This window comes from Oncorhynchus keta, chromosome 1 (genome assembly GCF_023373465.1).
Source record: "Oncorhynchus keta strain PuntledgeMale-10-30-2019 chromosome 1, Oket_V2, whole genome shotgun sequence".
NCBI lineage: Eukaryota > Metazoa > Chordata > Actinopteri > Salmoniformes > Salmonidae > Oncorhynchus > Oncorhynchus keta.
This window is the reverse complement of record NC_068421.1, coordinates 68384867-68407997: the sequence shown is the minus strand read 5'-3', so window position 1 is coordinate 68407997 and position 23131 is coordinate 68384867. Positions and strand designations below refer to the sequence as shown.

The following is a 23131-nucleotide window of genomic DNA, read 5'->3' as shown; positions in this document are numbered from 1 at the left end:
AGAACAGAAACTACTCACTAAACAAACTGAAGTGTAATTCAAACCATGACCCGGTCTAAAGTAGCCACCCGGTAGTACTGGCTGTGACCCACCTAAAGAGTCTGATCCTACATTATGGGAAACTGGACTAGGTTTAGGAAACAGCCTCCTCTCAGGCACCATCCAACCAGAACCTTCTCTACCCCTCTTCATCCTTCGTTAGCTCTAACCCTAACACCCCCCCCCCCTTCCCTTTTCACCCCTCTCCATCCCTGTACCCAACTCCCCACTACATTCCACTCAACAGCTACCCCTCTCCAGTCATACCAACCTATACACTCAATCCAAAACCTTTATCAGAGTGCAAGGATGAACAATTACCTTCCATTAATCCAGGGTTTTCAGATAAACATGAAGTCATACCTAAGCAGTATGGAGCTAGCTACGGGTTGATTTAGACTTGAGCAGTATTAGACTGAAAGAACGCAGACTTCCCCTTGTCGTCCAAAGACTGCTACCAATAACAGAGTTAAAGGAAGAGAACAAAGACTGAAGCATCTCTGGGACTGCCTCTTCTCCCTGTCCAAGCCCCATTATTCACAAGGCTCACTTTCCTTCGCTGATGCCCGTCTGCCTGCTGCTTGTCAGCCAGCCCTGTGGTGTACAGTGAACTAACATCTGTAACGGCTGTTTAGGCTAGCCTAGAAATGGGGAAGTTTACACAGAAACACATTCCTCTAACATCTCATACGGAGACCACAATGTCTTAAAGACACTTAAATGGGCAGGGAGAGACTGGGGAAGTTGGAGAGAGGGAAGGGGCAGAAAGAGCAGGATGAAAGGTGAAGGCCGCCTGTGCGTCATGAGAGGGCTTCCTGTGGATGACTTCACAGGGCACTGAGAGTGCGGGTCACACACACACACACAAAAAACATGCACAAACACATTCTCAGACCACAAAGAAATGTGTCCAAACAGTTGAACACCAGAGAGAGTGAGGGAAGGAGTCTAAGGTCTCTTCTGAGCCTTCATTAGCCATATCAGTCTGATGAGGCTAAACAATGAGACAGACGGGGTTTGAGTGTGTGTTCCCTATAGGAGATGAGTCAACAAGTCAGCAGGAGGTATGTTTTGTTACCATGACATCCTCCAAGCTCCAAAACAAAGGATTAGGGAAGAGGGGATGATTTGGGATGTGGTGAAGAGAGGATGTAATCGCTCCATTACCTGCTAGCCAAGACTGAAGGTTCATTACTCAGCTCTAGGGGTACATTACGCCCCCTGTCCACCCCCCGCTTTTCTGCCTGCCTCTCTGTGTGTGTGTGTGCGTGTGCGTGTGTGTGTGTGTGTTACCTGGTTGAATCTGCGGGTGAAGGCCACAGCATTGGGAGCAGAGCTGTGCTTCTCCTTCTTGTTCCAGCCACAACTCGACAGCTCCTAAACACACAAACACCCAGTTAAGTGAGTGTGTGTCTGTCAGATTGACATGACACACCCAAAACACACAACAGATCCTAAAGCAGTCACACACAGATTTAAACAACCTTCACAGTTGGTCTTGAACGTAGTAAAGAGTTAATGTTTTCCACAAAAGACAAACCCAGTTTGTTCTTAACAGTTCAGATAGAGGTGTACAGGGCATATAGAAACACCAACGTTCCCTCCAGCTGAACAGCATACTACTTTTAACTACCGAATAAATTTAAATCAAATCTATCAAACTCTGCACCACCTTGTGCTTCCTCAGAGCAGAGGGTGAACAATCATCCCAGTAATCAGATACTAGTGCCCTTGGACAGACCCTGTACCAGCCGTGAGGGCCGAGACCACACACACAGACAGCAGGGGAAGAGAGACTTCTCTGGGCACAGCAGACTGGATCAGGGGCCAGGGATATTATCAGGGACAAATTGATTGAAGAGTAGAAAAATGTGGTGTAATCTCTACTAATCAGCTGAAATACTCTCCTGATGACACTGGCTGTCTGGAGGCAACCTCCTCCACCACCCCTCCCCAGGCCAGTGAGCCGTCACAAAGAAACATACGCAATGTCCCTGTGTGTGTTTGAAGGGGAACAAGTAGAAGTTGGCGGGTCGGAGTGGAGAGCGAGGTGGTGAGGAGTCCAGAGCCTCCTGACAGCAGCTTTCAGCAGGCCTCAGTAAACTGTTACACTGCTGCCCTGACTGACTCCACACCACTAAGAGAGAACCGTGTGTGTGTGTGTGTGTGTGTGTGTGAGCCCAGTAGTTAAGTCGCTTACGACTCATTCAGTTAACCTACACTCCTCTTTAAACATGCTCTCACCTCTACCGGTCTCTCAACCCCTCTATCCCGCTCTTGTTATTCACGCCTCCAGTGTTCCCCTTCCCCATCTCCTAATAGTTTGTGCATATATGATGACATTGTGATGTTTTTATTAGTTTTGGACTTCGTTATGGTTTTATTCCGGTTGTTCGGGCAGACAACCTTTTTGGCTGACCGAACAAGTCCACGCCCTTTCGTCTGTGATTGTTCAACATCAGCAGTGGTGGGCCGTCAGGGCCAGCAAGGCCTTCTCTGCTGGCCTAAACATCAACAGAATATATATTTTGTTTAAATATATTTTCCCCACAAATATGTATTAAATTATTCCCCAGAGTAAGAGTTATACTCTTCATTTCATAGCTTGCCTCTTGGTTGCACTGCTTCCAGCCCCAGGTTGAGATTTGATGGGCTGGTCTTTATGTTAGATCTTTTATCCAATCATATTCAGCCATCATGTGTTGCCAGGGGTCTAAAATCTGCCCTCAGGCCTTCAGAATCAACAGTGCGGGCGCTTGTAGCTTAAAGTGAATGGAAATACAAATTTTGTGTTAACCAATCAGCTTTAGAGTTGACTATTGTATGCCTTCTGGCTGGCTCCAGTGTTACACAAGAAGAGTGGGATGAGGGAGAGAGAGGGGGTTAGAGAGAGTGAGGGGGGCATTAGCTACAGCTGAGAAGAGTGGGATGAGGGAGAGAGGGGTTAGAGAGAGTGAGGGCGGCATTAGCTACAGCTGAGAAGCCCTACATTCCAGCCCTCTATTGGCTAGTCTTATGGTAGTTAGCTCATATCCTGTGAATATGTATGCATCCCTACATACCTAGTTTTATGTGATGTGTAGGAGATGAGTTTCTCAGAGACACTGCGTCCATAATGCCTATAGTGCATGTTTTACTACTGTCCTGGGCCGGTTTCCCAAAAGCATCTTCAGGCTAAGTTCATCGCTATATCCTTCGTAGGAGCATTGTTAAATCACCACCGTTAATCAAACCATCGTTAATGTTGCACTTGAAAACGCTCGTAATGTAACGGCTGAGTCACACCACTCAACTCAACTCACCATCATTACAACCAGGAATATGACTTTCCCGAAGCGGATCCTGTGTTTTGCCATCCACCCAGGACAATGGATCAGATCCCAGCCAGCGAACCTAAACAACGTCGATGTAAAAGGGACAAACGAAGCGGTCTTCTGGTCAGGCTCCGGAGACGGACACATTGCACACCACTCCCTACCATACTACTCGCCAATGTCCAGTCTCTTGACAACAAGGTTGATGAAATCCGAGCAAGGGTTGCCTTCCAGAGAGACATCAGAGACTAGCGTTCTTTGCTTCACGGAAACATGGCTCACTGGAGAGATGCTATTGGAGTCGGTTCAGCAAGCTGGTATCTTCATGCATCGCGCCAACAGAAACAAGCATCTTTCTGGTAAGAAGAGGGGCGGGTGGGTATGCCTTATGATTAACGAGACGTGATCATAACAACATACAGGAACTCTAGTCCATCTGTTCACCCGACTTAGAATTCCTCACAATCAAATGTCGACCGTATTATCTACCAAGGGAATTCTCTTCGATTATAATCACAGCCGTATAGATTCCCCCCCAAGCAGACACATCGATGGCCCTGGACAAACTTTATTTGACTCATTGTAAACTGGAAACCACTGTCATGATGTTGGCCTGGGGGGATAGGTTTATGACCGTCATGAATACCTCTTCCCCCCCTTTTCCTCTCTACCCTACTGAGGTTACATTTGCAAAACCCTTGGTTAACAGAGATTCTGGAAACGTCAGAATGTGGGGGGGGGGAATGAATTATATTCTGGTAATCTGAACAATTGAACATATGCGGTGGTACTTAAGGAATGCAATGTCAGTTAGATTGTCATCTGAGACATTCTCATCAATGATAAGATGACAAACTCTACAGTGGAAAGTCTACACATCCGAGTTATCGGATTCACATGGAATTGTTGTTCAATTTAAATGTTTGAATATGAAATAATTTGATGGGATGAAATGTGATTTTAGCTTCTAAAATGTGAGATGTGGGTTTTCATAAGTTAGGGCTGCTCACTCAGTGGCCCGCCCACGTGAAGAGACAGAGGTTGTAAACTGTCACACACCCCTTTTCTCCCTTCCTATATCCTCTTAGTCCGCCCCATCCCGCATGCGGGATCGTGACTACGGCCTCAAGCTCATTACCATAACGCAACGTTAGCGATTTCTAAAAATCGCAAATGAAATTAAATAAATATGCCTGCTCTCAAGCTTATCCTTTTCTTAACAATCCTGTTTTCTCAGATTTTCAAAATATGCTTTAGAACCAGAGAAAATCAATTTGTGTAAGAGTGGTGATAGCTAGCTTAGCATTTAGCGTTAGCATTTAGCACGCAACATATTCACAAAAACCAGCAAAGGGATCAAATAAAATAATTTACCTTTGAAGAACTTCAGATGTTTCAATGAGGAGACTCTGTTACATAGCAGATGTCCAGTTTTTCCTGAAAGATTCTTGTGTAGGACACATCGTTCCGTTTTGTTACTATGCATTTGGCTACCGAAACTAACCGAAAATTCAGTCACCTACACAAACTTTTTTTCTGAATTAACTCCATAATATCGACTGAAACATGGAAAACGTTGTTTGAATCAATCCTCAAGGTGTTTTGTCATATATCTCTTCATTGAAATGGCAGTCCTAGAAGCCTTCTTTGTTCTCTGATTCGGATGGAAAAATACTGGTAGCTGACTTTTGCGCACCAATTTCCACGCAGACACCGTGCGGGACACTTGGCAATTGTAGTCTCTTATGGTCAATCTTCCAATGATATGCCTACAAATACGTCACAATGCTGCAGACACCTTGGGGAAACGCTAGAAAGTGTCCGTTCATTCCTGTCCCATTCACAGCCATATAAGGCGATCATGGAAAACGTACCTTCAGAAATCCTGTTCATTTCCTGGTCGCTCAAACATCTTGGTTTTGCCTGAAGCTTTTGTTCTAAGGCACTCACAGTGAAAATCTTTGCAGTTCTGGAAACGTCAGAGTGTCTTCTTTCCAAAGCTATCAATTCCAAGCATAGTCGAGCATCTTTTCGTGACAAAATATTGCGCTTAAAACGGGCACGTGTTTTTATCCAAAAATGAAATACTGCCCCTATAGGACACTCAGTGGCCCGCCCACGTGAAGAGACAGAGGTTGTAAACTGTCACACACCCCTTTTCTCCCTTCCTATATAAAGCCTTGACGACAACATAACTTCCTGTTCCGAGGATGACGGTCCTATGTCAGAATGGTTCAGATAATAACTACAGAACGAAGCCAACATCAGCATGAGCTTTGGTTGCGAATGGTATGAATTTTTAACTCTTATTCACGACAGACGTGATACCTCCTAGCCGTTGAGTTAGCGACCGCAGCTGCAAACGCAGGTAAGGAAAGAACAGAGAGTATTCCATCTACCACACAACGATGTTACTACAACTTATCCAAGTGACAACCAGAGATTCTTCAAAGGACAGAGGACTCGGTTTGGCAACACAGTCTTCCATCTACCCCAACATACTGAGGCGCAGCTCAGAGTAAATATTTATTGCATTTTCCTTTTCCAAAAGGGTGGTAATTTAGAATGCATAAGATACTGTATTTACGATCGCACAACTTTTTCCCTTTGTTCCTCAGTCTCCCGCTCTTTCACTCAATCCATCCCCTTTTCCTTTGTGTAACAAGCTGTCCTATCTGTTCCGCCCGCTAGGGACGTTTTCCTTTAAGGCCATCAGACTGTTAAACAGCCACCACTAGCATTGAGTGGCTGCTGACAACATATTGACTCAACTCCAGCTCACTTTAATAATGGATATTTATGTAAAAAAAATGTATCACTAGCCACTTTAAACAATGCCACTTAATATACTGTTTACATACCCTACATTACTCATCTCATATGTATATACTGTACTCGATACCATCTACTGCATCTTGCCTATGCCGTTCTGTACCATCACTCATTCATATATCTTTATGTACATATTCTGTATCCCTTTACACTTCTGTGTATAAGGTAGTAGTTGTGGAATTGTTAGGTTAGATTACTCGTTGGTTATTACTGCATTGTCGGAACTAGAAGCACAAGCATTTCGCTACACTCGTATTAACATCTGCTAACCATGTGTATGTGACAAATCAAATTTGATTTTAATGTTTTGTACACTCAGTTTATAAACAATAGGCTATAGGCCTATTTCAATCATATTGAAGGAAAGTTCCATCACTAGAGGGAAACCAGGCTCTGTTCACTTTTCCACACAGGTAATGTGATAACTCATAAAATGGTAGGAGAGGAACAACGTGAGTGGACCCAAAAAAACACAGTAAGCTAAAATGCTCTACTCAAATAATCTGTTTTTAAAAGCAACACACTGCCTGTGTACGTGCCATGTTTAAACTAGAAGTTGAGTGTGTATTCTATTTCCAGTGAGTGTCTGTGTGTGGTGGGTACAGACTTCTAAGAGAAGTGGCATACATCTCAGTGGTACGTATTCAAATGTCAGTGATGCTGCTTCCCTACAAGCCAAAACAATCTCTTCCTGACAAAACATAATTTACTTCTAATGCTGTTCATGTAACCACAGGGTAAAAACATTACTCTTTTTCTCTCATGTTCTGTTCATGTTTCAGCCCCAGAACAGACAGCCATCACTGAGCATATGGATCGAGACAGAGCTAGAGAGATGGAGGGGTGGGGGAGAGAGAGAGAGAACAGATACAGGATGAGGTGATCTCTGCAGGTGACAGGGTCTAGTGGGACACCGTCCATCTCCTGAGCCAGGGGTCTGTCTGCAGCCTCTACCGGAGTATCCTCTCCCCTCTGTATCATTGTCCGTTCTCCAGCCAGGATCCAATCAGACCCATGTCACACTCATCTAAGCAAAACAAAAAACACGGGCCTCTGCTAGAACTAACTTTGAATGTAACAACACGTGTAAACTAGACATTGCTTCAGTTACAGGTTCTCAGCAGCTCAACAACTTTTCTTTCCCTCTTCTCGCCATCCCTCTCCCCTTTCCTCCCTCTCTATGAACCAGTCTTTTTGTAACATTTTTCCATTTCCCAGAAAACAGCTCCAGCAGCTGTTGAGGGAGACAGACCAGGATGTCGCTGTCATTTTCTTCTTCTTCTTCCTCCTATGGCCTACCAGCTACCACTGATACCGGGGAGAACACCGTGAGGTTAATCATTCAGAGCAGGACACATGATGAATAGATGGAGGATGATTCCCTGTTCTATTGGACAGGTATACATGGCCATCTAAGAGAAGACACTCACAGTACTACAGATAAAACAGTCCATCATTACATTCTTCTCTCTGTGGCTTGGTTGTGAGTAGCACCATCTATCTCCAACTCTCTTGCTGCCTCTAGGGAGAAGCCTTAATTCCAGGCTCACCTCCATCCACCTGTTCATGCATATTGCATCACAACCATAATAGTCATGTCTGCTGTAATCCCACAAAGGCAGACACGCCAGTTTTGGAAAAAACATTCTTGTTAACGGGCCACGGTGTCCTGGAATAAAAGCAATAATGTTGGATTTAATCACTCTGCTATGAGAAGGCTGATCCCAAGCAGTCTGCTCTTCAATGCAACCAACATGCACTCACACACACAGTTACAATGTGTTTTATGCTGATTAGAGAAGTATATTCTAAAACAGCGATACCAATATAAAGCCTCGGGTCATATCTCATTATACAGAGCTATTTACAGTTAAGAAGTTAGACGGCCCAGTGAGAATATTACACCATAACATGAGATTAAACATACCAGACTGCTGATACAGATATACTGCTGCCTTCTACTTACAGTCCAGCAGATTACATTTTTTCCATGACGCAATAGTCAAACTAACGGCTAGTTTGCTCTGCTGCCTGCTTTCCCAATAAGGGTCATTGCATTAATAAACCTTGTTATAAAAGCATTATTACAGCGTAACCAATGACCAGGACAGCTTAAAATATTGGTAGGAAAAAGTGACTTTGTTCATTACTAATTATAAACACAGCAAAAAACAAAAACGTCCCTTTTTCAGGGCCCGGTCTTTCAAAGATAATTCGTAAAAATCCAAATAACTTCACAGAGCTTAATTGTAAAGGGTTTAAACACTGTTTACCATGCTTGTTCAATGAACCATAAACAATTAATGGATATGCACCAGTGGAACAGTCGTTAAGACACTAAAAGCTTACAGATGATTTTTTTTATTTATTTTATTTCACCTTTATTTAACCAGGTAGGCTAGTTGAGAACAAGTTCTCATTTGCAACTGCGACCTGGCCAAGATAAAGCATAGCAGTGTGAACAGACAACACAGAGTTACACATGGAGTAAACAATTAACAAGTCAATAACACATTAGAAAAAAGGGGGGGAGTCTATATACAATGTGTGCAAAAGGCATGAGGAGGTAGGCGAATAATTACAATTTTGTAGATTAACACTGGAGTGATAAATGATCAGATGGTCATGTACAGGTAGAGATATTGGTGTGCAAAAGAGCAGAAAAGTAAATAAATAAAAACAGTATGGGTGGGCTATTTACCAATAGACTATGTACAGCTGCAGCGATCGGTTAGCTGCTCAGATAGCTGATGTTTGAAGTTGGTGAGGGAGATAAGTCTCCAACTTCAGCGATTTTTGCAATTCGTTCCAGTCACAGGCAGCAGAGTACTGGAACGAAAGGCGGCCAAATGAGGTGTTGGCTTTAGGGATGATCAGTGAGATACACCTGCTGGAGCGCGTGCTACGGATGGGTGATGCCATCGTGACCAGTGAACTGAGATAAGGCGGAGCTTTACCTAGCATGGACTTGTAGATGACCTGGAGCCAGTGGGTCTGGCGACGAATATGTAGCGAGGGCCAGCCGACTAGAGCATACAAGTCGCAGTGGTGGGTGGTATAAGGTGCTTTAGTGACAAAACGGATGGCACTGTGATAGACTGCATCCAGTTTGCTGAGTAGAGTGTTGGAAGCCATTTTGTAGGTGACATTGCCGAAGTCGAGGATCGGTAGGATAGTCAGTTTTACTCGGGTAAGCTTGGCAGCGCGAGTGAAGGAGGCTTTGTTGCGGAATAGAAAGCCGATTCTTGATTTGATTTTCGATTGGAGATGTTTGAAATGAGTCTGGAAGGAGAGTTTGCAGTCTAGCCAGACACCTAGGTACTTATAGATGTCCACATATTCAAGGTCGGAACCATTCAGGGTGGTGATGCTAGTCGGGCATGCGGGTGCAGGCAGCGATCGGTTGAAAAGCATGCATTTGGTTTTACTAGCGTTTAAGAGCAGTTGGAGGCCACGGAAGGAGTGTTGTATGGCATTGAAGCTCGTTTGGAGGTTAGATAGCACAGTGTCCAATGATGGGCCGAAAGTATATAGAATGGTGTCGTCTGCATAGAGGTGGATCAGGGAATCGCCCGCAGCAAGAGCAACATCATTGATATATACAGAGAAAAGAGTCGGCCCGAGAATTGAACCCTGTGGCACCCCCATAGAGACTGCCAGAGGACCGGACAGCATGCCCTCCGATTTGACACACTGAACTCTGTCTGCAAAGTAATTGGTGAACCAGGAAAGGCAGTCATCCGAAAAACCGAGGCTACTGAGTCTGCCGATAAGAATAAGATGATTGACAGAGTCGAAAGCCTTGGCAAGGTCGATGAAGACGGCTGCACAGTACTGTCTTTTATCGATGGCGGTTATGATATCGTTTAGTACCTTGAGTGTGGCTGAGGTGCACCTGTGACCGGCTCGGAAACCAGATTGCACAGCGGAGAAGGTACGGTGGGATTCGAGATGGTCAGTGACCTGTTTGTTGACTTGGCTTTCGAAGACCTTAGATAGGCAGGGCAGGATGGATATAGGTCTGTAACAGTTTGGGTCCAGGGTGTCTCCCCCTTTGAAGAGGGGGATGACCGCAGCAGCTTTCCAGTCCTTGGGGATCTCAGACGATATGAAAGAGAGGTTGAACAGGCTGGTAATAGGGGTTGCGACAATGGCGGCAGATCGTTTCAGAAATAGAGGGTCCAGATTGTCAAGCCCAGCTGATTTGTACGGGTCCAGGTTTTGCAGCTCTTTCAGAACATCTGCTATCTGGATTTGGGTAAAGGAGAACCTGGAGAGGCTTGGGCGAGGAGCTGCGGGGGGGGGCGGAGCTGTTGGCCGAGGTTGGAGTAGCCAGGCGGAAGGCATGGCCAGCCGTTGAGAAATGCTTATTGAAGTTTTCGATAATCATGGATTTATCGGTGGTGACCGTGTTATACCTAGCCTCAGTGCAGTGGGCAGCTGGAAGGAGGTGCTCTTGTTCTCCATGGACTTCAGTGTCCCAGAACTTTTTGGAGTTGGCGCTACAGGATGCAAACTTCTGCCTGAAGAAGCTGGCCTTAGCTTTCCTGACTGACTGCGTGTAGTGGTTCCTGACTTCCCTGAACAGTTGCATATCACGGGGACTATTCGATGCTATTGCAGTCCGCCACAGGATGTTTTTGTGCTGGTCGAGGTCAGTCAGGTCTGGAGTGAACCAAGGGCTGTATCTGTTCTTAGTTCTGCATTTTTTGAACGGAGCATGCTTATCTAAAATGGTGAGGAAGTTACTTTTAAAGAATGACCAGGCATCCTCAACTGACGGGATGAGGTCAATGTCCTTCCAGGATACCCGGGCCAGGTCGATTAGAAAGGCCTGCTCACAGAAGTGTTTTAGGGAGCGTTTGACAGTGATGAGGGGTGGTCGTTTGACTGCGGCTCCGTAGCGGATACAGGCAATGAGGCAGTGATCGTTGAGATCCTGGTTGAAGACAGCGGAGGTGTATTTGGAGGGCCAGTTGGTCAGGATAACGTCTATGAGGGTGCCCTTGCTTACAGAGTTAGTGTTGTACCTGGTGGGTTCCTTGATGATTTGTGTGAGATTGAGGGCATCTAGCTTAGATTGTAGGACTGCCGGGGTGTTAAGCATATCCCAGTTTAGGTCACCTAACAGAACAAACTCTGAAGCTAGATGGGGGGCGATCAATTCACAAATGGTGTCCAGGGCACAGCTGGGAGCTGAGGGGGGTCGGTAGCAGGCGGCAACAGTGAGAGACTTATTTCTGGAGAGAGTAATTTTCAAAATTAGTAGTTCGAACTGTTTGGGTATGGACCTGGAAAGTATGACATTACTTTGCAGGCTATCTCTGCAGTAGACTGCAACTCCTCCCCTTTGGCAGTTCTATCTTGACAGAAGATGTTATAGTTGGGTATGGAAATCTCTGAATTTTTGGTGGCCTTCCTGAGCCAGGATTCAGACATGGCAAGGACATCAGGGTTAGCAGAGTGTGCTAAAGCAGTGAGTAAAACAAACTTAGGGAGGAGGCTTCTGATGTTGACATGCATGAAACCAAGGCTTTTTCGATCACAGAAGTCAACAAATGAGGGTGCCTGGGGACATGCAGGGCCTGGGTTTACCTCCACATCACCCGCGGAACAGAGACGGAGTATTATGAGGGTGCGGCTAAAGGCTATCAAAACTGGTCGCCTAGAGCTTTGGGGACAGAGACTAAGAGGAGCAGGTTTCTGGGCATGGTAGAATATATTCAGGGCATAATGCGCAGACAGGGGTATGGTGGGGTGCGGGTAAAGCTGAAGTAAGCCCAGGCACTGGGTGATGAGAGAAGTTGTATCTCTGGACATGCTGGTTGTAATGGGTGAGGTCACTGCATGTGTGGGAGCTGGGACAAAGGAGTTATCAGGGGTATGAAGGAGTGGAACTAGGGGCTCCATTGTGAACTAAAACAATGATAACTAACCTGAACAACAGTATACAAGGCATATTGACATTTGAGAGAGACATACAGCGAGGCATACAGTAATCACAGGTGTTGAATTGGGAAAGCTAGCTAAAACAGTAGGTGAGACAACAACAGCTAATCAGCTAGCACAACAACAGCAGGTAAAAATGGCGTTGACTAGGTAACGGGGCCAACAGATAAAACAAACCAGCAGAATGGAGTACCGTGATTAATGGACAGTCCAGCGTACATCAGCTATGTAGCTAAGAGATCAGTGTCCAGGGGGCAGCGGTGGATGGGGCAGGGAAGCTGGACTGGCGAGTGTTATCCAGGTTTTTAAAAAACTAACAATGACTAAATAGCTAGTTAGCTTCTGGAGGTTCTTGAGTGTGTTCTAAAAAAAAATCATTAGAAATAATAGCGATTCCGTATCACATTGGGTGAGGCAGGTTTCCGGAAGGTATAAACAAATTAAAAATCAAAAAGAGATAGAAAGTAGATATGGGTCCAGTGAGTGTTTGGGACGCGGCGATTCAGACGGTTAGCAGGCCTGTGCTAACAAGCTAACAGTTCGTAGGCCCGGGCTAAACAAGGTAGCAGTTAGAGGACCAGAGCTAGACAAGCTAGCAGTTAGCAGGCCGAATTAGCAAGCAGGGAGATAGCGAGGGCTAGAGAGTTAGCCTTTGGGGGACGTCGCGATGGGGTGAGTCTGTTTATTCCTCTTCATGCGGTGACATCGATAGACCGGTCGTGGGCCCGGGTATTGTAGCCCAGGAGTATGCTACGGTGGTAGCACAGGTGCTCTGGCCGGGCTAGCTTCAAGCTAAGTGGGTGGAAACGCTAGCCAGGAGTAATCATCCGGGGTTGCGGTTCGAACTGGCGAGAGCTTTCCGGGCTGAAGGTTAGCTGATGACCGGCTAGCTGAAGACCGCTAGCATAGCTGGTGGTTAGCTGGCTAGCTTCAGTTGAGGGGTTCCGAAGTAAATATAAATACTTTAGGAAAAATAGCTACATTGGGTGAGGCGGGTTGCAGGAGAGTATTTGGAAGCTTAGGTTTAGCAAAATGTTTTTAAAGAGATATGCGAAGAAAAATATGTAAAAAACAAAAAAGAAACGATATACACAAGGGACACGACACGACAGGACGACTTACTGCTACGCCATCTTGGATTCAAGAGGAAATTAAGATCACAGTTATGAAAACTTAGGACACTAGAGGCCTTTCTACTGACTCTGAAAAACACCAAAAGAAAGATACCCAGGGTCCCTGCTCATCTGCGTGAACGTGCCTTAGAGGGCGGCAGCGTAGCCTAGTGGTTAGAGCATTGGACTAGGAACCGCAAGGTTGCGAGTTCAAACCCCCGAGCTGACAAGGTACAAATCTGTCGTTCTGCCCATGAACAGGCAGTTAACCCACTGTTCCCAGGCCGTCATTGAAAATAAGAATGTGTTCTTAACTGACTTGCCTGGTTAAATAAAGGTAAAAAAAAAAAAAAAAATACATGCTGCAAGGAGGCAAGAGGACTGCAGATGTGGCCAGGGCAATAAATCGCAATGTCCGTACTGTGAGAAGCCCAAGACAGCACTACAGGGAGACAGGACGGACAGCTGATCGTCCTCGCAGTGGCAGACCAGATGTAACAACACCTGCACAGGATCAGTACATACAAACATCACACCTGCATGACAGGTACAGGATGGCAACAACAACTGCCGAGTTACACCAGGAACGCACAATCCCTCCATCAGTGCTCAGACTGTCAGCAATAGGCTGAGAGAGGCTGGACTGAGGGCTTGTAGGCCTGTTGTAAGGCAGGTCCTCACCAGACGTCATGGTCACACACCCACCGTCGCTGGACCAGACAGGACTGGCAAAAAGTGCTCTTAACTGACGAGTCGTGGTTTTGTCTCACCAGGGGTGATGGTCGGATTTGCGTTTATCGTCAAAGGAATGAGCGTTACACCGAGCGGGATCGATTTGGAGGTGGAGGGTACGTCATGGTCTGGGGCGGTGTGTCACAGCATCTTCGGACTGAGCTTGTTGTCATTGCAGGCAATCTCAACGCTGTGCGTTACAGGGAAGACATCCTAAGGCAATCAGCCTTACTGCTCGTTCTGTGGGAGATTATCTGCAAGACAGGAATGTCGGTGTTCTGCCATGGCCAGCGAAAAACCCAGATCTCAATCTCATTGAGCACGTCTGGGACCTGTTGGATCGGAGGGTGAGGGCTAGGGCCATTCCCTCCCAGAAAAGTCTGGGAACTTGCAGGTGCCTTGGTGGAAGTGTGGGGTAACATCTCACAGCAAGAACTGGCAAATCTGGTGCCGTCCACGAGGAGGAGATGCACTGCAGTACTTAATGCAGCTGGTGGCCACACCAGATACTGACGGTTACTTTTCATTTTGACCCCCCATTTTTTCAGGGACACATTATTCAATTTCTGTTAGTCACATGTCTGTGGAACTTGTTCAGTTTATGCCTCATTTGTTGAATCTTATGTTCATACAAATACTTACACATGTTAAGTTTGCTGAAAATAAACAGTTGACCATGAGAGGACGTTACTTTATTTGCTGAGTTCATGCAAGACGTCAACATTAATGTCTTAGAGGGTCTTGTGTTGTGAGAAAAAGGTACAGTTGAGACAGACTAAAGATGATAAGTGATCCACGGTTAAACGGTTAAACTAGTGAATCACTGGTCTGGATAAGACTTTCAAGGCATCACTTCATGGAAAACAGACTTCCATGTAGTGTGCCAAGTCTTAGTTTGGACAAAGTTATTAATATTAGTAGTAGCAGCTTTCATTTAGGGCCAGGACGATACCAGTATTGCGAGACTCATTAGTATTGCGGCAAGGAAACAAAACACGACGCTGATTTAACTTCTTTCAGAAAACAGCTCTAATGTTGGAAACAAACATGTCACGAGTCACATTTATTTATTTTCCAAGCTATAGCACACAATATTTCACATACGCTAGGACCAAAGAGTTTGGGGGTTTCATTGTTGACAAGAAGAAAAAAATTGATACTGGTATCGTCACAGCCCTACTTTCATTGCTACATAAAACGTGCCATGTCATGTACCATTAAAATTCTTCAATGAGATTTTCAACCCAAACTTGCGTAACTGACTTATTTGTACTGCCGTCAATGAGAGAGTTCCCCCAAAAAATGAGTTAGACATGTCCAGTAAGGATTTGGCCGCTGTGAGAAACAGTCAGATCAGGCTCTAGTCGTGGCTTGTTTCCAGAGTGGTAGCAGAAGGACAATACATTTCAGTATCATAACAGGACATCATTTAAAGGACACTAAAAGATAAACTCAGTATTTTAATGTGACAAACTACATCCCATTCACCATTTTCATATTCATACATTCAGATAAACCACTGAGTGATATAACAGGACACACAGACACACATGTTTTCCCCCATTCTAGATGTGAGTAAAAGGAGTGACAGGAGTACAAATTGTAGCTGATGTCAGCTCAACGATGCCTCTGTATTAAGGAGCCATTTCACACACGATCAGAGAGAAACAGAGCAGTAAAGAGCCTCAGTCTGTGCCAACACACACAGGGTCACTCTGCTCTCTCCTTTCCATCCATCCCACTTACCTCTACTGTCACCCTCTTCCCTGCCCCCCCAACTTTCACCTTATTTAATGTTACTTCTGCTCTCCCTCCATCCTTTCTCTTTTCCTCATATTCCCCATCTCACTCCACTGTTCTCCCCTCCTTCCATCTCCCTCTCCAGCACTCATAAAAGCGAAGGGCCCAGAGCACTACATTGGGTTTCAATGTGAGGAGAGATCATCAAATGCCTTATAAAGATCAGTCAGTCAGTATGTGTGCAGTCAAACAGAACAGAAAACAAGGGCATGTTAGTCTCTTTAAATCCTTCGGTAGCAGAGCTGTGGAATGGCCCCAACAGAGACAACAGTAAAACTGCCTTTCATTGGAAGGTGATTCAAAGGAGGGCTCAGGCAGCCAGAAATGTCCCACCATACAGGGTAGCAACAAATCCATTTTGACCACCAACCTTAATCATGATCATTTTCTTAACCTTTTCCTCGTGTATGGGTTGAAAATTGCAGATTTGAGCACTAACAAATGCCTAAATTGGAACGCAGTGGCAGTATGCTATATGCTATACATGACAGAGCTCTGGCTTTGCGCTTCACAGTGCTTTATGGGGTTTGACTGACAGCCAAACTGAACTTGAGCACCTCGCGTGACAAGTTGCCCCAATCCCTCACACTAATTGGGCAACTTTAGCACATTTTTGGTTGCCTGAGTAAGGGAAATGCTGTAAATTAAGAGTACTCCATGTATTTTGAGAGATGAGATTGAGGATTATAATAAATACCGCTTTGATGTCATACAAGCTAGCCAAACACATGTGAGTCCAAATGTGCACTTAACATTTCCATATCTGTACAATCAATGTTTATGATCACTATGCTTGATGTACAGTTACAAGATGACATGGCCTCATACCCTGGGTTGTTCTGAACAGAAAGAGAAAATTTGGCACGCCACACACACCTGAATGCACTCATGACGCATTTCTATGCGCACCAAAACTATGATCGGTTTCCCTGAATTGCATTGTGAAAGTCTTACACTAATGTTGTATTTTATAAATTAGCTAGTCATGTTGGCAATGGAATAGGATTTCAAATTATGCCCACCTGACCCAGATTGCAATGGATAATTTACTATTTTTTGGATTGCGCAAACTACAGTGGTTGTGTGAGGGTGGGGATAGTGTAGTGTTCCAAATAAAAAAAACTACAAGTGCGCTTGCTCTAGTTCCTCAACAGCACAGCTTCACAAAGCACCTTAAAGTGAAAGACTCCTCTTTGAGTCATAAAAGTGCATTGAAATTACTTAGGAACAGTGCATTCTTGTGGCCACTTAGGGAAACCAGTTAGTCCTCTCAATCGAACTAGCCAATTAGTTGGCTTATGTTGCACCTACTCCACATTTTCCAGGAATATTCTTATCATGTTACTGAATGTATCCAAAGTATTGTCAGATTTCGTTAACAGATTTGTCAAAAAGAACAGTAAATGTACAGTGCCTTCAGAAACTAGTCATACCCCTTGACTTATTCCACACATTCAAAATTAGATTTGTTTTTCACTAACCCTTCGACACACAATACCCCATAATGACAAAATGAAATGTTTGCGAATGTATTGAAAATATCTCATTTACATATGTATTCACACCCCTGAGTCAATACATGTTTGAATCACATTTGACAGTGGTTACAACTTCAAGGCATTCTGGGTAAGTCTAAGAGCTTTGCACACTGAATTGTACAATATTTGCCCATTATTCTTTTAAAACTTCTTCAAGCTCTGTCAAACTGGTTGTTGATCATTGCTAAACAACCATGTTCAAGTCTTGCAGATTTAAAACCTCTTAAGGATCTGCAAGGATGGTACCATTTGAAAGGAAACACTGAAGTTTGTGGAAAAGTGAAAGTAACATTGGAGAATAACACAATAGATCTGGTAAAAGAAAAATAATCTAACGTTATTTTGTATTTTTGTCTGTACCATCATTTTTGAAATGCAAGAGAAAGGCCATAATGTATTATTCCAGGCCAGTTGCAATTTAGATTTGCCACTAGATGGGAGCAGTGCATGTGCAGTGTTAACCTGATCCAATGAACTATTGCATTTCTGTTCAAAATGTTGTATCAAGACTGCCCAAATGTGCCTAATTTGTTTATTAATAACTTTGTTCAAAATTGTGCACTCCACAAACAATAGCATGGTATTATTTCACTAATAGCTACTGTTAATTGGACAGTGCAGTTACACCAACAAGAATTTAAGCTTTTTGCCCATATCAGATATGTCTATGTCCTGAGAAATGTTCTTGTTACTTACAACCTCATGCTAATCGCATTAGCCTACATTAGCTCAACAGTCCCATGGACGGGACACCAATCCCGAAGAGGTATACTCTTAAGGATTCAAATAAATCCTTACTTTAATTTCTAACTTAAACAAGGGCCAAATGTAGCTTAAGCATAGGTGGAATGAAGAGGCCTACACAGCTAACCAATCAGAACCAAAAGTGATTCCTAGTTGCATCTGACCACAGCGGTGGTGGTGTGGTTACTGCTTCAACTGGTCGGCTGTGGCCAAACCTAAACACTTGTTAGCCCTGAGGCCTGTCAACTCCCTTAACAAGGCTACAGAGAGGAAGCGCATACACTGGCTTTCACAGAGGCCATTTAAGGGTGAGAGAGTTGGTGTATGTGTGTGGGCATGTATTACTATCCTCATGGGTACTGGAAATCCCCAGAAGTCCCCGCAAGGATAGTTAAACATTGTGCACGTCCTCACGAGGACAAAGGCTATTTAAGTTTAGGGGTAAGGTTCGGATTAGGTTTAGGGAAAACAGTTCCCCAAAAGGATAGTAAAACATATGCTCTGTGTGTGTGTGTGTGTGTGTAAGAGGAGAAGCAGGGAAATAAAACAGACGGTCCTGTACTGTAACGCACCTCAGGCTGGATGGCTTTGAACACTGGAGCATCCATGAGTGTGATCTGACCCTGGAGAAAGAGACAGAGAGAGACAAGACAGAGAGAGAGACAAGACAGAGAAAGAAGACCGAGAGAGAGGGGAGAATGGGAGATGAGGAGCTGTAATTTGGGCCACAGATTTGGAATGAAGAGTTGACCAAACATCATTGTGGTGCTTTCCAAACTATATTCAATACTTCCAGAATAACCAGGATAAATCTCATATTTTGGGGAGAACTAGCATAGCGGTTACAGCGTTGGACTCGTAACTGAAAGGTTGCTATTTCAAAAATCTGTCGATCTGCCATTGAGAAAGGCACTCAAGGGCATTTTCATTGAAAAGGACCCACGAGCACCAACACGTGAAGTAATTAAGGGCATATCAAATTGGGTGTCAAATGAATGCTAAAAAAAACATATTTTGGGGAAATGAAGGCATACATGTGAAGTCAGAAGTTTACATACACCTTAGCCGGATACATTTAAACTCAGTTTTTCACAATTCCTGACATTTATTCAGAGTAATAATCCCAGTTCTTAGGTCAGTTCAGATGCCCACTTTATTTTAAGAATGTGAAATGTCAGAATAATAGTAGAGAGAATGATTTATTTCAGCTTTTGTTACTTTCATCACATTACCAGTGGGTCAGAAGTTAACATACACTCAATTAGCATTTGGTAGCAAGGTCTTTAAATTGTTTAACTTGGGTCAAGAGTGTCGGGTAGCATTCCACGAGCTTCCCACAATAAGTTGGGTGAATTTTGGCCCATTCCTCCTGACAGAGCTGGTGTAACGGAGTCAGGTTTGTAGGCCTCCTTACTCGCACATGCTTTCAGTTCTGCCCACAAATTCTCTATAGGATTGAGGTCAGGGCTTTGTGATGGCCACTCCAATACCTTGACTTTGTTGTCCTTAAGCCATTTTGCCACAACTTTGGAAGTATGCTTGGGTCATTGTCCGTTTGAAAGACCCATTTGCATCAAAGCTTTAACTTCCTGATTGATGTCTTGAGATATTGCTTCAATATATCCACAATTTACCCCTCATGATGCCATCTATTTTGTGAAGTGCACCAGTCTCTCCTGCAGCAAGAACCCCCACAACATGATGCTGCCACCCCTGGTGCTTCATGGTTGGGATAGTGTTCTTCGGCTTGCAAGCCTCCCCCTTTTCCTCCATTGTTATGGTCATTATGGCCAAACAGTTCTATTTTTATTTCATCAGACCAGAGGACCTTACTCCAAAAAGTATGCTCTTTGTCCCCATGTGCAGTTGCAAACCGTAGTCTGGATTTTTTAATGGTGGTTTTGCAGCAGTGGCTTCATCCTTGCTGAGCGACCTTACAGGTTATGTCGATCTAAGACTCATTTTACTGTGGATATAGATACTTTTGTACCCGTTTCCTCCAGCATCTTAACAAGGTCCTTTGCTGTTGTTCTGGGATTGATTTGCACTTTTCACACCAAAGTACGTTCATCTCTAGGAGACAGAACATGTCTCCTTCCTGAGCGGTATGAAGGCTGCATGGTCCCATGGTGTTTATACTTGCATACTATTGTTTGTACAGATGAACGTGGTACCTTCAGGCATTTGGAAATTGCTCCCAAGGATGCATCAGACTTGTGGAAGTCTACACATTTTTTTCTGCGGTCTTGGCTGATTTCTTTAGATTTTCTCATGAGGTCAAGCAAAGAGGCATTGAGTGTGAAGGTAGGCCTTGAAATACATCCACAGGTACACCTCCAATTGACTCAAAATGATGTCAATTAGCCTATCAGATGCTTCTTAAGCCATGCAATTTTCCAAGCTGTTTAAATGCACAGTCAACTTCTGACCCACTGGAATTGTGATACAGTGAAATAATCTGGTCTGTAAACAATTATGGAAAAATGACTTGTGCCATGCACAACGTAGATGTCCTAACCGACTTACAAAAACTACAGTTTGTTAACAAGACATTTGTGGAGTGGTTGAAAAACAAGTTTTAATGACTCCAACCTATGTGTATGTAAACTTCCGACTTAAACTGTAGATACATTTTTCAACCATTTCCATACCAAAAAAAATGTGGCTAAAGTAAAGACTTGGATTTCTGGATAAACAGATGGAAAAGGAGTCTCAGAAAACATCTACCAGAAAAAGCCAAAGGCTATCAGAAATACATCAAAACAATAATTATGAAGTGAAACCCCTACCAACTATTGACACTTATTTAGTTTGAGAAATTGTTCACATTCTTTAAGATTAAGATTGCCTTGTAATTCCGTTAGCATTTTTAAGATATTTTCTAATTTCTCTCTCTCGAGGTTAAAAGTTTACAGAAATAACAAGTAATGGTTGACCGACCAATTAGTTACTGATTTCAATTTTGTCAACGAATTTGAAGGTGATTAAAACTCCCAATTCAGTAATGGAATTACCCAGAAACCAGTAACAGAAATACTGCAACTGAACAGGCTACAAAGAGTTATTATAGTTGTCACAATCACACACCAGTTGGGTCACCTGCTACTGTCCTCCCTTCCACTGACATACTGTTATGTTCAGCTCATAATTGTTGTGTCTTTCTGTTGTCTGCTGGTTGAACTAAAAAGTGTTACAGTCAGAATCTGGACAACTCCATCTCTCACTATCCAGCTAATGTCACCTCTCCCAGCTCGACACACCTCCATTTCCTGTAACCAGCATCCTCACCCACTGAGAATTGACCGACACCAAACGTCCATGGACATTGAAAAGCACTGTAGTACAATACATTGAAAAGGTTAAATATAAACGCAACATGTTAAGTGTTGGTCCCATGTTTCATGAGCTGAAATAAAATCACAAAAATGTTCCATACTCAAAAACAAGCTTATTTTTCAAATGTTGTGCAGAAATTAATTTACATCCTTGTTAGTAAGCATTTCTCATTCGCCAAGATAATCCAACCACCTGAACGGGGTGGTATATCAAGAAGCTGATTAAACAGCATGATCATTACACAGGTGCACCTTGTGCTGGTGACAATAAAAGACCACTCAAATGTGCAGTTGTCACACAGAAAAGTTGAGGGAGCGTGCAATTTGCATGCTGTCTGCAGGAATGTCCAGCACCACGATCGCCAGAGAAGGTAAACGTTCATTTCTTTACCATAAGCTGCCTCCAATGTCGTTTTACAGAATGTGGCAGTACGTCCAGCCAGCTTCACAACCACACACAATGTGTAACCACGCCAGCCCAGGCATAAGCTATGGACAACAAACACAATTGCATTTTATCAATGGCAATTTCAATGCACAGAGATATCATTACGAGATCCCGAGGCCCATTGTCAAGCCATTCATCCACCGACATCACCTCACGTTTCAGCATGATCGTGCACAGCCCCATGTCACAGGGATCTGTACACAAATCCTGGAAGCTGAAAATGTCCCAGTCCCAGTGGCCTGCATACTCACCAGACATGGTCACCCATTGAGCATGTTTGGGATGCTCTGGATTGACGCATACGACAGCATGTTCCCGCAAATATCCAGCAACTTCGCACAGCCATTGAAGAGGAGTCAGACAACATTGCACAGGCCACAATCAACAGCCTGGTCAACTCTATGATTAGGTGATGTGGCACTGCATGAGGCAAATGGTGGTCACAGCAGATACTAATTTCCTGATCCATGTCCTTTCCTGGGGGGTCAGTGACCAACAGCCAACAGATGTATATCTATACTCCAAGTCATCCATAGATTAGGGCCTAATTTATTTATTTCAATAGACTAATATCCTTATATGAACTTCAACGCAGTAAAATCTTTGAAATTGTTGCCCGTTGCGTTTATATTTTTGTTCTAACATAAATGTATTATCTACAGCACTGAACTCTACTCTGCTGGATTGTACTGTACTCTACTGTGTTATCCAAACTTGAATGTCATTGATATTCAAAATTATGCATTTCGGTATCGTACAGATGAGGGACCCATGATGTAATTCCATTATCGGGTGTAAATTCACTTCACTTACTTAATAACCAAAATATATATTTTCAAAACTCAAGGTGCCATGTCATAGTTGACACCCCATTCTTTCTGCAGACACCTATGAATCTTAATTCGGAGCAGATATTTAGTTTTAGGAAAACGTGGTCGCATTCAACCCGGAGAGAGATTTTTGATTAATTCTGCACATTTTTCAGTGGAAATTGTAAAAGTAGTACTTGTATGGTTTGTTTTGAAATACATTTAAAACAATTACCCTGATTAAGACAGTTTGGCATTCGAAACGCTGGTTATAAAATTATAGCATTAGAGCTCCTAAATCATAATTCCGCTACCGTGGGATATACAAAAAACACATTTCCATTTCACACCATACACTTGTACAGGTTACACACACTCACATTTGTGAAACAGGACAAATATAAGCACCCCCTATTTGATCTTTGAACATGAAAGGGTAGTGCTCCCTGTCTGTCTAGCTGGGTAGTGCAAGGCAGGGG

At 43.8% G+C, this 23131-nt stretch overlaps 1 protein-coding gene across 5 annotated transcripts in view; it reads right to left on the bottom strand.

The window, feature by feature from the left end:
- ralgps2 (Ral GEF with PH domain and SH3 binding motif 2) overlaps nt 1-23131 on the bottom strand; it is a 145295-nt gene that overhangs the window by 82530 nt on the left and 39634 nt on the right. For all 5 annotated transcript variants that reach the window (XR_008061771.1, XM_052458730.1, XM_052458727.1 and 2 more), the window contains 2 exons: nt 18633-18683; nt 1333-1416 (listed from right to left, as the gene is read on the bottom strand). Coding sequence is in view for 4 of the 5 variants with exons in the window: in XM_052458730.1 (XP_052314690.1) it covers nt 1333-1416; nt 18633-18683 (135 nt within the window). In the remaining variant the exon portion in view is untranslated. The remainder of the gene's footprint in view (nt 1-1332; nt 1417-18632; nt 18684-23131) is intronic.